The sequence below is a fragment of the Monodon monoceros genome, unplaced genomic scaffold (assembly GCF_005190385.1).
Source record: "Monodon monoceros isolate NGI ecotype Baffin Bay Population unplaced genomic scaffold, NGI_Narwhal_1 Super_Scaffold_12, whole genome shotgun sequence".
Taxonomy (NCBI): Eukaryota; Metazoa; Chordata; class Mammalia; order Artiodactyla; family Monodontidae; genus Monodon; species Monodon monoceros.
In genome coordinates this window covers 98,532,432-98,547,177 of record NW_021703768.1, presented here as the reverse complement: position 1 = coordinate 98,547,177, position 14,746 = coordinate 98,532,432, and the positions used below count along the sequence as shown (strand labels likewise).

The 14,746-nt window shown below is 44.6% G+C and overlaps 1 protein-coding gene across 4 annotated transcripts in view; it reads right to left on the bottom strand.

Annotated features, from left to right (window-relative positions):
- Positions 1-14,746, bottom strand: part of TNFAIP8 (TNF alpha induced protein 8) — a 122,527-nt gene that overhangs the window by 27,314 nt on the left and 80,467 nt on the right. The window contains exon 1 of one of the 4 annotated variants that reach the window (XM_029216765.1): positions 10,737-12,837. The exons of the other annotated variants lie outside the window; for them this stretch is intronic. Within the exon in view, the coding sequence (XP_029072598.1) occupies positions 10,737-10,809 (73 nt within the window). The 5' untranslated portion in view covers positions 10,810-12,837. Of the gene's footprint in view, positions 1-10,736; positions 12,838-14,746 lie in introns of those variants that run through there. 4 annotated transcript variants of the gene reach the window in all.

Sequence of the window (14,746 nt, the reverse complement as noted above, 5' to 3'; positions counted from 1 at the left end):
TCTAATGTCAATGCCTTCATTTTTCTAACGAGGGAACCGAAGTTCTGAGAGGCTAATCAGCAACTGAAGGTTGCACAGACACCCAAGGGCAAAGTCAGGAGTACAACTGGTCTCCTGATTCCCAGTGCCTTGTCTGCTACCCATAATGTCCCTCTGGGCAGCTTGGCTTCTAGGCTGGCGCCATGTACCACTGCAAAACAGCCCACCAACGCTGCCCATGAACCCTCCACTCCATGCTGCTGTAAACCTCCTTCCTTCACTCCCCTCTGCTCTTCCCTAAAGGGCCTTGCTGAAGTCTCAGCTAACCCCTCTGGGAAGGCACTGCTGCCCACGACAAGGTCTGGTGAACACTCTCTCCTCTAGATTCTCAAAGGGTCTGCTGCCTCATCTTCTGACCTGTGCCCAACCTAAGCTCCCCATCACGTATTTTGTCCTATGAATGCACACGTCCTGTGTGTGATGGCCTGAACCAGGAGTTCTGTCAGGGCAGGGCCCTCTATACACACAATCTGCTTCTCCAGGCCCCGCAGAGGAAGTACTAACTCAGCCAACATTTGCTGCTATGAGTATCCCAGGGAAGCCAGCAGTGATTGAGGGAGAGAGGCTGCACGTGGGAAACAGGACTGTCCATGGTGAGCAGAACAGCCTGTACTTCTGGGGACATCTCTGGTCCCCGGCTCCTCAGCCTAGCGGAGGGGGCCACATGAAGACACATACCTGGGCCAGGTGAGCTGGCATCAAGGATACATGGCAGGTCACACTGGTAGGAAAGTTCATAAATTCCTTACTTTCTTCCTGACAGTCAACCCTGACTTGGGGACATGAGGACTTAAGGCTTCAGGCCTCAAGCTATCATGGTCACTTAGGGCATTCTGCTTAGTGGCCTCTTTGCTTCAGCATTTCCTTGGAAGAAACTTTACTCTCAATTATCTATAAAATTAAATGTTGTTTGTCACGATGAAGCTGAAGACTGAATTCCAGTGTAAGTCCACAGACGATGCTATGTATACAAACACAAACCCCCATACATCTTTAAAACCGTAAATACCGTAGGTACCAACCTAACAACACAGGGTTTACAGTCTTACAGATTCCCGGAGCAGCATTCCCTCAGCCATTTACTGCCCACTCTGCGGTCAGTCACTCAGGACACACTACAGGTCTACGCCTAACTCTCCTTCAAGGTTTAGAACAAGATTTAAGACACATGATAAATATAATTGACATTGCCATATCTTATATACGAAAATTTTTAAGAGAGTAAATCCTAAGAGCTCTCATCACAAGGAAAAAAATTTTTTTTCCTGTTTCCTTAAATTTGTATCTATATGAGATGACAGATATTCACTAAACTTATTGTGATAATCATTTCATGATGTTAAGTCAAATCATTATGCTGTACACCTTAAACTTACACAGTGCTGCATGTCAATTATATCTTAACAAAACTGGAAGAAAAAAGATCTAAGCAATTGCTCTTTCAGGTATCTCGATCAGCGGCGGGGGGAGCAGTGGGCTGCTTCTCAAAAAAGAACATGTTCTAACTCCCAGCATGCACCGGGCCACAGTGCTCCGGGGAAAACCAGGCTGTGGGCCGCCCATCTGCTCCTGCAACTGCATGTCCAGTGTCTAATGCCCACTCCCTTCCCACCCACATACATGCACACCTTCTCCCCAAGGAAGAGCACCCCTGCCCAACCAACTACTGAGCTAATTTTCCTAAGTGATGTTCTCAAAGGAATGAAAACAAGTGAGCTCACTGTTAAATTGCTTCTCACTCAGTCTATCACCTTCAAAACCAGGGAAAGGATCTATTGCAGAGCTAAATTTTACTTCACAATGCCTCCTCATCTTTTACTTTCCTGAGGTACACATAAGAGAAGGTGAAATAAATTCCCCCAAAAGGTAATGAATGACACCCACACAAACAGATTAGATTGTCCTGCTTCCAGGAGATCTCATGCAAAAATCCGGGATGCTGAAACCTAGGCTTGCAAAATTTCTTGTTTGCCAAACAGGCACAAGGTGGGTAGAAAGGGCCTAAACATCACCTCTCTGGGCCTCAGTTCCTCATTTCTAAATGAAAAGGTTAGATGAAAGGACCTGCAAAGTTGCTTTTAACTCTAAAGCATGGTGATTGGGGAATCCCCTGGCAGTCCAGTGGTTAGGGCTCCACCCTCTCACTGCTGACGGCCTGGATTCAATCCCTGGTCAGGGAACTAAAATCCCACAAGCTGTGCAGTGTGGCCGGAAAAAAAAAAAAAAAATTCATGGTGATTCTACTTGTATTTGTTGGGGGAATCATTTTAATTATAAAAGGCTTCTCACTGTAGATCTTCCTTAAATATTTCAGATATATATACTGATTTGACTTTTTTTTAAATTCAGCTTATACTATCTTTTTAGGCACAATCTACTGAATGAAGTATACGACCATGTTCATCTCAATGTTTCTCAAGTTGTTAGCATCTTTCTCATACAGATGGAAATGCTGACAAACGGTTTGTGGCAAATCTAGCCACTGCATTATGCTGAAATGAAATCAGTGGGCCCCGAGACCTTCTCTCACCCTACTGCATTCTCTTTTACCCACCCATTTTTTGGTTACTTCCTGGATTATCAACAACCAGGAGCAGGGAATTTAGTTTTTGTTTTTGTTATTGTTCTCCTTTGGCGGCACCGAGCACCATGCGGGATCTTAGTTCCCGGACCAGGGATCAAACCCACGCCCCCTGAAGTGGAAGCATGGAGTCTTTTTTTTTTTCTTTTTTTTTTAACATCTTTATTGGGGTATAATTGCTTTACAATGGTGTGTTAGTTTCTGCTTTATAGCAAAGTGAATCAGTTATACACATACATATGTTCCCATATCTCTTCCCTCTTGCGTCTCCCTCCCTCCCACCCTCCCTATCCCACCCTCCCTATCCCACCCTAACATGGAGTCGTAACCACTGGACCTCCAGGGAAGTCCCAGAAGCAGGGAATTTAATCATCCATGTTATCCTGGTTGTTCCAAGGCATCCTCATGTGAGGACAAGAAAGGTGTGAAGCAAATTCAGTCCGATGAAAATTTCAGAAGTGAGGATGAAAAAGGCCCCGGTATAATTCGGCTTACAGAGCTGGGGGTGTCAGGCAATACCAGGTTATCAGTGATGTCCACTGCAGAGGAGACAGTATGGCACAGATCTCTAAATGGATCTTCCATTTTTAGTCCTTGTCAGCACATTGCGCTCCAAGGCTAATGACTATATAAAAGGAAACAATCACATCAAAGTCCAGTGTTTTAGAGCACAGGCTGCACCTTCTACATTATAAATGACATCAAGGTCAGCTGCACCAAGTGCTGTGCATTTCGTCAGAGCCAAACTACTGCTTCACCTCTGAACTCATCATTCCCTGTGCAAAGCAAGGGCTAGGGAAGGGAGGGGAAAGGGGAGAACACCGGTATGGTAATGCTTAGCAATGAACATGATTATCTGAAACAGGGAGGACACCACCTGGTGTGGGCAGCTTAAACGATACCACTGAGCTTTCTGATTATAGAAGAGGATATTAATAAATCACCACCATGGAACTGAACTTTTCTGTGATCAATACTTTGACAGGTATTGGTCCCCTTCTTTGTAGTGGAAGTCTCTACTTTTTGTCTCCTTGAAGATTTAAAATTCCTGGGAGGTGGGGTAATGCTGACCATGAGATCCCGGCAAGGTTCTGCAAGGCACATGGGCTGAGGCAGGGGGGGAAGCTCAGGCATACCTTGTCCTGGCACTTGACTGATCTCAGTCACTTGACTGGTGCTCTGATTGATCCATTCCTGAAATCCCACCAGGAATTGGGACCCCAGCTCTGGCAGTCTCTAGCGAGATGGACTCAAAGCAACCTGGAGCTCAGAGAAAGCACTGCAGAAGCACTGAGGAATAGGTTAGGCACCTGTTAAATGATACTAAAGCTGAGGAGGGCTACAATTGAGAGTGCAAATGCCTGTGCACATGCCCAACAAATTAACATATTATTAGGAGGCATGACGAATTAAGTGAGTTCAACACAACTATGCTGAGAATCACTCACATGTGTATATGGTCCTTGCAGATTTTAAAGAAACTTGAAACTCAGTGGATGCTACAAAGTCACCCCGTTGTAATAACTTAACACACACGTAATTGAACCTTGCTTCACATCAGTGACCAATCCAAGCTCTCCGTTCTCAAGCTGGCCACTGGCTCAGAAAGTGAGGTCCCTCTCTTGTCCCACAGGTACTCTAGTCCCTCTTGCTGCAGTAGGCTCCAGGTACCTCCCACCCAGTCCTGCTGGGTTCCTAGATCTCCTGCATCAGGGGTAGAAGGATGTACTCAAGCCTGGGCTCTTCTCTTTCTCCTCTAAGACATCTGGTCTCTCCACTCCTGTCTTCTCAAAAATGGGGTACAAGTGGACACAGGACCACAGAGAGCATCCTCCTGAGTGCCAAGATTACTTGAGGATGGGGGAGAGCAGCTTTTGGACATTCCTGGAAGTACCACATCACAGTTGAAAGCCCAGGGTCTATGGATAGTCGACTTCCATTCAAATCTTGATTCTACCTTTTCTAGTTTTGTGGTTTCAGGCATGGTTTTTAACCTCTTTGAACCTTAGTTTTCTTAATTGGTATGTGGAACTCAAACAAAGGGTTATTAAACAAGTGTTAAATGAGATAATATACATAAACAGATGCTTAGCACTGTGCCTGGCACATGGAAGCACTCAGTACATTTTAGTTTCAAAATGGTTTCTTCAGTCTTCACGGCAATTTGAGATGTTCATAAGCCACCTTAGGTCCCAACTCCAGTGATCAAAGACACATGCTTGTTTTGCCTCTGCCATTAAAAGTACTTCAGTGGAGGGCTTCCCTGGTGGCGCAGTGGTTGAGAGTCCGCCTGCTGATGCAGGGGACACGGGTTCGTGCCCTGGTCCGGGAGGATCCCACATGCCACGGAGCGGCTGGGCCCGTGAGCCATGGCCGCTGAGCCTGCGTGTCCGGAGCCTGTGCTCCGCAACGGGAGAGGTCACAACAGTGAGAGGCCCGTGTACAGCAAAAAAAAAAAAAAAAAAAAAAGTACTCTAGTGGAGAATCTAAGAAATACTAAATAGATTTGTCCCCTAGTTTTGGAAGGCACTTTTCCTGTAAAAGTGAGGCTAGACAACTTCTCAGCATTGCTCTAAAAAGTTTCATCATATCACGTAATCTCATTTTAAATTGATTAATTTGACAATGCTTTATTAGGCCCTACTATATAAGAGAGGCCCTAGGTCAAGCAAAAACAAAACAAAACATGCACACATGTTGCTTTCCGAAAAAACTTATAACGAAGTGGAGGCAAAGGAAAAGAAAATTAATAGCCATAATACATGAAAACATGGTACTACTGAGGGAAATACAGGGTATTATGGGAATGCCATGAAAGATCACCTACTCCAAACTGGGTCCACTAGGTAAGTGAGACATTACCCACTTGAGGAGGGGCAAGAGAATGATCCCCAAAAAAGAAACGACATTTGTTGAGGGAACAAGGAAGTAAATAAACAGGGCAACACCAGGGTTGGATGAACCAGCCCAGTGGTGTTGTAGATGTCTGTTGCTGTGTTGGTGATCCATGTCAGAAGTCCCTTTCTATTTCTGAAGAAACGCTCATTTTGCAAGTGGTTGGAGGAGTCACACCCCTACCTCTCACTCCCAAAGCTGGAACCAGAAGTCCCCTCTCCCACAGGCAGCAAGGGGCAAGGACACAATCTAGCACTGACAAATCAGCTGGCTTATTTCTGAGATTTTTAAATGTCGAGGATGACCAAATATTCAATCACATCTGGAGTCCCATCAGTGATAGAACTGAAAAATATACAGGAGGCCAAGGCCACGGTGAGGTCCTAATCAGGAGATGCTTAGTTGCATTTCCTGATGCATTTTTCAGAGGCTAATTCTTTTTGTGGATCTGTGAGCTATCCGATATACTTTGAATACCTTCTTCAGCTCATAATAGCAGGAATCAATTTCCATCCCTTTCAACCAAGAACCCTGATGACAGAAGTAGTTATTGTAATCAGGAGGGTACAAACGCTGAGGGCTTGAACCAAGGCAGGGGCCAGGAAGATGAAGAGAAGGAGATGCGTTCAACAGATAATGAGGAGGATGAAGTGCCAGGTGGAAGCTGAAGATAAAGGAGAGCGTAGGGTCAAGGACAACGTGCAGATTTGTAGTTTGGAAGCCAAAAAGAGTGCAGTGATATTCAGAGATGATACAAAAGGAGGATCAGATTTGTGAAGAGTAGGAAATGATGGGCTCAGTGTAGACCTGTTGAATGGGATACCTATTTGACATTCACTAAAGCATGGTGTTTACCTGGACTCACAGACATAGAAAACAAATTTATGGTTACCGAAGGGGAAAGTGGGTGGGAGGGATAAATTAGAAGCTTGGGATGAACTACTATATATAAAATAGATAACCAACAAGGTCCTATTGTATAGCACAGGGAGCTATATTCAATACCTTATAATAAACTATAATGGGAAAGAATGTGAAATATATATGCATACTGAATCACTTTGCTGTACACCAGAGACTAACACAACATTGTAAACCAACTATACTTCAATTAAAAAAAAAAAAAAAAGCATGGTGTTTACCAGGCAGCTGGCTGTACAGATGGCTCTTAGAAAAGCCCAGGCTGGAGGTCTAGGAGATTAGAAAGAAACAGCTAGAAAAAGGAAGGGAAATCAGGAGAGTGTAGAGGCATAGGAACTAAGGAAGGAGTTTAGGACTGCAGGGACACTGGTCTTCTAGTGTCAAATGCTGCAAAAAAAAGGTCAAGATCAGGACGAAAATATGAATGCTGGGTCACTGGTCACCCAGCACCTCGGAAATCACTGGTGATTTGGGCAACTTCAGTGGAGTAGTGGAGAAAAAGACAGATTTCAGTGGATGAGGGATGACAAAGAGTGAGAAAGTAGGAACCATGCAAAAGGTTAAAAAAAAAGAAAAGAAAAAGAAAAGCAGGTTCATTTTAAAGGAGAAATAAGTGCCTAAAATTAACAAAGTACTGAGGATTACCTTTAAAAAATGAAGATCATTCATTCATTTTATAAATACTGAATGATCACCTCTCACTGTATAGGTCTTGGAGACATAGTGGGGGGAATAAAACAGACAGGATCTTGCCCTCAAGAGCTTGTGGCCTACAGAAAGATGCTAAACAACGTGGTGAGTACCAGTGAGGAAAAGATTAGGTGTCCTGAGAGTCGGCAGTAAGGGGATCTTAATTTTTTTTTTTTTTTTTTTTTTTTAGGCGGGCGGCTCACTGTTGTGGCCTCTCCCGTTGCGGAGCACAGGCTCCGGACGCGCAGGCTCAGCGGCCATGGCTCACGGGCCCAGCCGCTCCGCGGCACGTGGGATCTTCCCGGACCGGGGCACGAACCCGTGTCCCCTGCATCAGCAGGCGGACTCTCAACCACTGCGCCACCAGGGAAGTCTGGGGATCTTAATTTAAGATGGAGGTTCAGAAAGAGCCTCTCCAAAGACCTGACCAGGAAAAGAGGGTCAGGTGGGGAGAAGGATTTCGGGAAGAAAGACCATCAAGTGCCAACACCCCAAAGTAGGGAGCTTGAGCCCATCTATACACAGAAGGGAAGGAGCCAGGAAAGACATGGGGCCAACTGATGCAGTTAGGAGCCCATGGTGGAAGGAGTGGCCTCCGCAGCAGGAACCACGCCTGTTCCACAGACACGGGGAGGGTGGGTGTGTGTGAAGGTGAGTCTGTCAGTTTGGAAGCAGGAAGTTGCGGGGCGGGGCGGGGGGGGGGGGTTGTCTAATGGCTACTGTTTTCTTTGTGAAATCGCAGGCCTGGTGAGGCATGAGAGAGGTGGTGGCAGGAAGTGCTATTATGGGCAAGAGAGGAGGACCTGGGCTCACTCACAGCTCAACCCTCCCAAAGCAACCCCTCCTTAATAAGGTCTTCCTTGCTTTCTGGTACCAAAGCTTCAATAACCAGGACAGAGGAGCCCCAGATTCCTTGATGCCTGACACTAGAAAGAGCTTCTGAGATCTTAACTGCCATTCATTTTCCCTACTTTATAATTAAGTAATTTACTCAACAGGAATCAATTAAATGCCAAAAATATGGCCATCAACCCATCTCCTCAGGAAGCCTCCGTCCACTGGAAACTGTTGATATCCTTCTTTCAATGGCCTTCCCTAATTTAATAAAGTAGGCTTCTTCCTTCCTTTCTCTTGCTTTCCTATTCATATTATGTCTGGATATCTTAAACTCATTCAGCTTTCAATAAAGTGAGGTCTGGGTTTTTTTTCTCTGTTTAATACTCAAGCACAATCACCTATTCATTTGTAAGGCAAAATTAAATCAATTCTTTAGGAGGTGGCTATTGACCGAGGATGGAGGTTCAGCACTCCTGGCACAGAGTCAAGTACGTCCTAAGCTATGATGGCTTAACAATATCCCCAGTCATTTGCTTCTACATTCACTCACATACACAAATATGTTGGCCTCCAAGGATTTCTGAATCCGACTTGATATTTTTTTCAGATTCAACTCCAAACAAAGTATACTAGTCTCAAACTGTGGTTCAGAATAATGACTTAAAAGTATCTCTCATTACAGCAAATCAGGCATGAAGCATCCAATGGCAGTTTTCTTGTAATGCAGACATTGTGAAGAGTTTGTGGTGATCTCATACCAAACGGGACACATTAAGTCCACAAGGAGAAAAAAAAAAGCTAAGGAGAGGGGACAGGATTAGTAAGGATAGAGAATAAAGATAACTGGAGCTATTTAAACAGCATTGTTCCTTTCTGAGTGGTGGTAGCTAAATGGAGGGTTCTAGATCACAGCCAACAACCAGTCTTGCCAGAACTGCCAGGGACACACACACACACACACACAAAACACACATATATACACGGACACTCATCCTTTATTTCTAGGCAGAAGCTACCATGATTCCATTTGTTAATGAAGTATTTATTCAATCTCCCTCAACAGTTATTCCATATCCTACCCTAACTGCCATCAATTTAAAACTCTAGCACCTCATATTATTTTAAAAGAAACATTCTGAGCTTTCTGTAAAAAGCAGAGGCAGGATAATTTGCTACAGATCTGTAGAATGTAAATGATGGCAAATGGAGGGATAAGGTAAGGAACAAGGTGGGGTGCACATTAAAAGACCTCTTCACACTCCAGTTTTCAGGCTTGCAGTGGGTGAGCTGGGAAGGAGAGAAGAATGTGGGTGCTGTTAGAAGAATGTATCATATGCTTTGGGATACTGTTTTCCACTTTCTCCCCACTCCCTTTTTTTCAAAAGAAAAAAACATGCCTGGGAGAAACATACCAATGTAAGTGCTACTCGTAATTCATAGAAAAGTTCACCACTGGATTCGCTCGGCCAGTTTCCTATTTGCCTCCGACTACTTGTGACTTATGTAAATTGCTGTCTAAAAGAACAGAAAAGCCTCCATCAGCACAAAGCTCCATCAGGACAGACTCCGCGGCAGCAAGGAAACATTAACCCCCCAAACTCCACATCAAGCTGAAAAACAATGCTCCTGGCTGTCATTTTTCATTCACATCAGCCCCATAGTTCTATTAAACAAGCTTGTTTTTATTGACTGCTTCCTTCACACAGCATAATAAAGTAGACGTCAGCCCACACAGACTACATCTTGAAACTCAGGGCTTTACTTTGGGGATGGGACTCAGTAAAAGAAGAGGACAAGTTTCAAAGGCTCTCCCTGACTGCTATCTACCAAATGGGGAAACGATGGGGCTCCTTTCTGTTCCTCACGCTCCCAGAGCTGCTGTGATTGACTTGAAATTTACCAGTTTCCCAAGAGGCTACTTGAAAAGAAAAGAAATTTCACAATCTTGAACAGTCCCCCAACTATCCCTAACTCCTACCTCAACTTACAAGAGGACTTTTGTATACATAAAGTTTCAGGAAACAAAGCATACAAACACTCACACACAAATAAACTCCCCGAACTAACAGCAGCGTATAATTGTGTTTTGGTTGGAGCTTTTCCAGCCCTGTCACCCGCTCTCTGTTAGGAGTAAATGAAACCCTCTGCTTTGGCAAAGTTGGAAACAGACAAACTCTCCTCAGTTTCAAGCTGCACAAGGCCTCCCTCATCTCTCAGCCCCCTTAAAGCCTCCAACAAAATAAATTCACTGCTGAACAGCCAACAAGAAAATTAAAACAAAAAACCAACCTATTCCCCAAATAAAGATCTTTCACTTCTCCCCCTCCCCCCGCAGCTTCCCCTTTTAGCCGGAAACACACCACGTTTCCAATTTCTGAACCCCTTTTTCAAGAGACCCTTGACTCTTAAGGCTCTTCCAGGGGATCTGGCTTTCGGCTGTCCTGATGCAGGCAAGCAGCGCTCTTCCAAGTACATTTTGCGTTCTTGGAGTCGATACTGGGGCTGTTCCGTTTCCAGAGAAATCTAGAAAGCAGCTTTTAGTGGGCTGGCTGAGCTAGGTCCGACTCTTCCTCCCCTCCCCTTTGAACGGCCGCGGGGTAAGAAGGGTCCAGGATTCGGCACATTCGGCTCTAACTGAGCAGCGAAGGCGCAGGGAGAGCGGACAAAGTACCCATCGCGCACTTTTAAATTCCCATCTGCTCCCCTACTCCGCCCTACTTCCACATTCCTCCGCAGAATCTGGCGGGGCCCCCCAGCAAAATCAAACTCGTACCTTCCTTCGATTCTTCTGCTTCGGAGTGCATGGTGTCAGGATAAGCGGTGGCAGAAGCGACGGCCGCTGACATGGACGAGCTGCAAATTTGCTTGGCAGCCCAAACCCGCACACGACGGAAAATAAAAGGAAGGAAAGCCACTAAAATCAAAACCTCCGCGGGGCGGGAGGGCTGGTTCTGGTGCAGGGATTTTCAGGGGGAAAGTTCGGCAAGAGTGACGAATCGCGTCTCAGCTGGGCGGCGGGAATCCGCCCCCGGGGCGCGCGCCCCAGGCCGTCGCCGGCGACCTGGCGGCTGGTGGCCGGGCGCACGCAGGTGGGGCTGACTTTGTGGAGGGGCCGGGCAGAGGGGTGCCGGCCGCCAGGACCCCGGACGGGCCATGCCTGGTAAATCAATGTGAAGGGAAGAAAAAAGACCCATCTCGGCGCGCGCTGCTGTTTTACATAAGGCATAAACGCATACGCAGTCCAAAGAATGCTTCTCCATCTTTAGGTTACATTTTTCGACGCCCATTTAACTTTCTGTGTCTTGGGGTTTTATACGCCCAAAATGAAGGATTTTAAAGCTGCTCGGTTTTACACGTTATTTTTGTAGGAAAGTAACGTGGATATTGATCCATGTGCCTGGAAGGTACCTGCTTCACAAGCCCAAGAGGGGGGCCTTTATCAGAAAGTGGGGTGTAGCCTCCACCCCTTACCTTTGCGCAGGAAAAGTAGACAAGGTGGCTTTCTCATTCCGTATAACCCGGGCGAGCACTCCTACTCAAACCCCAACCCGGGAGAACTAACTCCTCTGCAGTTACGCAAGGGCCATCCTCCAGACAGAGAGGGCGATTCCCTCCCCGCGCTAATAGCAACTACCAGGGATAAATTCCTTCCAAAAAGCCGAAAGAGGAGGCGTGGGTGGGGAGGTAGTCAGGCTTTTGAAATGCTGATAGAATAAAGAGGCTGGAGAGCCTGGAGGACAGATCTCAATTCTGCCCCCTGGTCGGGTCCACAAGCTCCTACAACCGGCTGAGAGGAAGACGTCTTAGCTTTGTGAAACCTTAATTTTTCCTTCGGAGAATGGGAGACCAGAGCTGCCACCGACATACCTGTCTTAATGAGGTATTTTGCAGAGCATTAGTTTTATTACCAATCTAAGGCAACAGGTCCTCAAATAACATACCTGAAAGATCCAATAGGAAACTGTGAGAAAAGTTACATTCTTTTAATAAATATATTTTCCAGCTGCTTTCTTTTTCTTCATTTCCCTTTTTTTTTTAATATGGGCAAAAAACAAGAAGAGAGGCCCTATAGTAAATTTAATGAAAAGAATATACAACAGATATAAAGAATCTGAATTAAGATTTAGTTCTGCCATTTATTATTTGTATGACCTTGAGCAAATTATTTAACTTCTCTGGGCTTCCCCTTCCTCATCTGGAAAATGAGGATTAATCAATTTTATTTACTTCACAAATTTATGTTTGGTATTGAAGAAGGTAATATAAGCAAAAAGTGATATGAAAACCATAAAATCCTACACAGATTATTAAAAACTACCACCACTATTAAAAGTAAATTTTTGTAAAAGATATTCTTGGGTTTTATTTCAGTATTGGGTTTGAACAGAAAAGAAGTGTTTATGCTGTTCACAAGCAGCGAAGGCTATTATAAATATTAATATAAGACCTAGATATTAAATCAGTTCCTACTGCTGAGTGATTCTAACATGCTTAAGACACCAAGAAGAATTTTATCTCAATTCTACTAAAAGGGCAGGATGATGAGAGGAAGACATAGCCAGTCAGAAAGGAGAAAAGAGGAGAAACATCTGGAAAATATCACTATTGTGGAGCCTCCCGGAAACTGACCTCACCACCAAAAGGGTAACAGGCTGCACCCTTCCAAAAATCACGGTTAAGTGCGAGGTCCCCCCTGCCACACATCCTGAGCTGCTAGGACGCATACCTTCACTCTGTAACTTCAGACTTACGGAGGAGATATGAAGGTCATTCTGAACCCAAAGAAAAGCTCCCTTACCGGTCAGAAGCGACCTTTCCTGTCTCATCCAAGGAATCATTCTGGAAGCCTCCCCACCTCACCCCACACGAGCCATCTGTCCTTGCCCTCCCCCATGGCAGCCCAGACTTCCACAGATGTCAGCCAGGAGCCCTGCAGGATCTCACCAGGGCTGTGAACTACATAAAGATAGTTCCCATTCATCTATAATTGGAGCAAGATGCAACACCTTTTCAAGGTGATGATGACGCAGATTCACGCAACCCAAAGTCCAGGCCCCATCAGCCACAGGAAGGACTCACTTTTACCTTCTTCCTTCAGAAAGTGCCCCCATAAGAATGATTTACGAAATGTCCTCCTGCAAGTCCGATTATGTACAAACCACATAAGGTGTGTTAAAGTACACATCCCAATGTCAGACTTGTTTTATACTGGGTTCACAAAAAGGCCTTCAGCTCCACTCAGTTTAGCCGAGGAGAACAACTGCTGAATGAGCAGTTCACGCGCTGCTGTGTCAGCCTCCTAATTCAATTTAGAGCCGTTTTGGCAGCTAGGTTGATCTTTGAACTTTCGCTGGGATCCTCAGGAAACCTGGCAAAAAACTTTTGTATTTAAATGCAGTCCAGAAGTCACCTTGGGGAACAATGTCCTGATATAGCTCAAGTGCAAGGCATGCTCAGTCTATTTTAAAAGATTGTATCACAGCCTCTCTCCATCTTGTCCTACCCTCCCCCCCACCGACCCCACTCCCCAAAAAACCACTTTTCTTTAGGATCCAAAATTCCAGATATTGTAGGACCTCTCCATATGAAAGTGTCCATGTCCTTCTCAGAAGTTCTACAGAAGTGTGTTTCACTGTTTGTAAGCATTTATTTCTCTGTTTTGTGGTTAACTGTAAATTTATCTAAATCTCCTTAACCGCCTAAAAGAAGAAACCAGCTGACTGTGTTAGTAAAATAAGGTATTAGTTCAGTGTCTGCCTCTAATTAGCTCTTTCCAACTTCTTATTTCACTCCTCTGAACTACAACCGTATAATATATGACACGAGGACGTCGGTTTAAATGGTGTATATATTTTGTATGTGTTCTATGAAATCATCAAAAAAACTACCCAAGGGTTTCTATGTTTATTTTTTCCACAACACTCTCTGTATACTAGCCTAAAAATAGTATCTATTCAATAAATATTCACTGAATAAGAAAAAAGAGATATTGTGTGGATAAGGATGCGCCTCAGTCACCTGTACAACTTTAAGCTACACTGCCCCCCTCCCACCAAAGAATGGTGACAAAGGGCAGCTGATTCTCTGGGGTTTCCCTGGTTGTCTACGGTAACAGACAGATACTAAGTCAGTCACTTCGTCTTGATTTTGCTCTGTTTTCAAAAGGAGATTACTTTTTAGCCCTAGTAAATATGCTCCAGTACATCATAATGATTTGTTGTCTGGTGTAAGTACAATCTGTTCACTTCTGTATGTTTAAGAAACACTCCACCACCTCTTAGTGTGGCTTGGAATACGCTCTGAAGTCACAACAACAATCTCTTACAGACCACCTGATACAAAATAGCAACTAAGTTAGCAGCACTTCTCACTTAATACCAAACTGCTTTGAAATACTATGTTGAACTTCTACCCATGTCCAACAGTGGCTCTCCCACCTTCTGTATCAAGACGGGAGAGTTACAGTGCTGGCTAAGATTCTGTTTTTTGTTTGTTTGGTTTTTTTTCATTCAGTCAGTCATTATCGAATATTTACATGTGTCACATGTAAAAGGGCTCTGCTCACATGGAGCTTACTGGCATAATTTTGGTAATTTTGACCAGAGACTTAAAGAGTTCATTCAACCTTCCAAGTGATCTTGGCTCTAAGGAAGGTTTATTAACACCACCTCTCAACTGAACTTTATACAGAACAGCAGAAACATCTCCTCTTAAATTATACCTCAATAAAGCTGTTGGGAAAATGCCTGGGCTTTGGACCTTTTGCTTACAGTGGCCCAGATG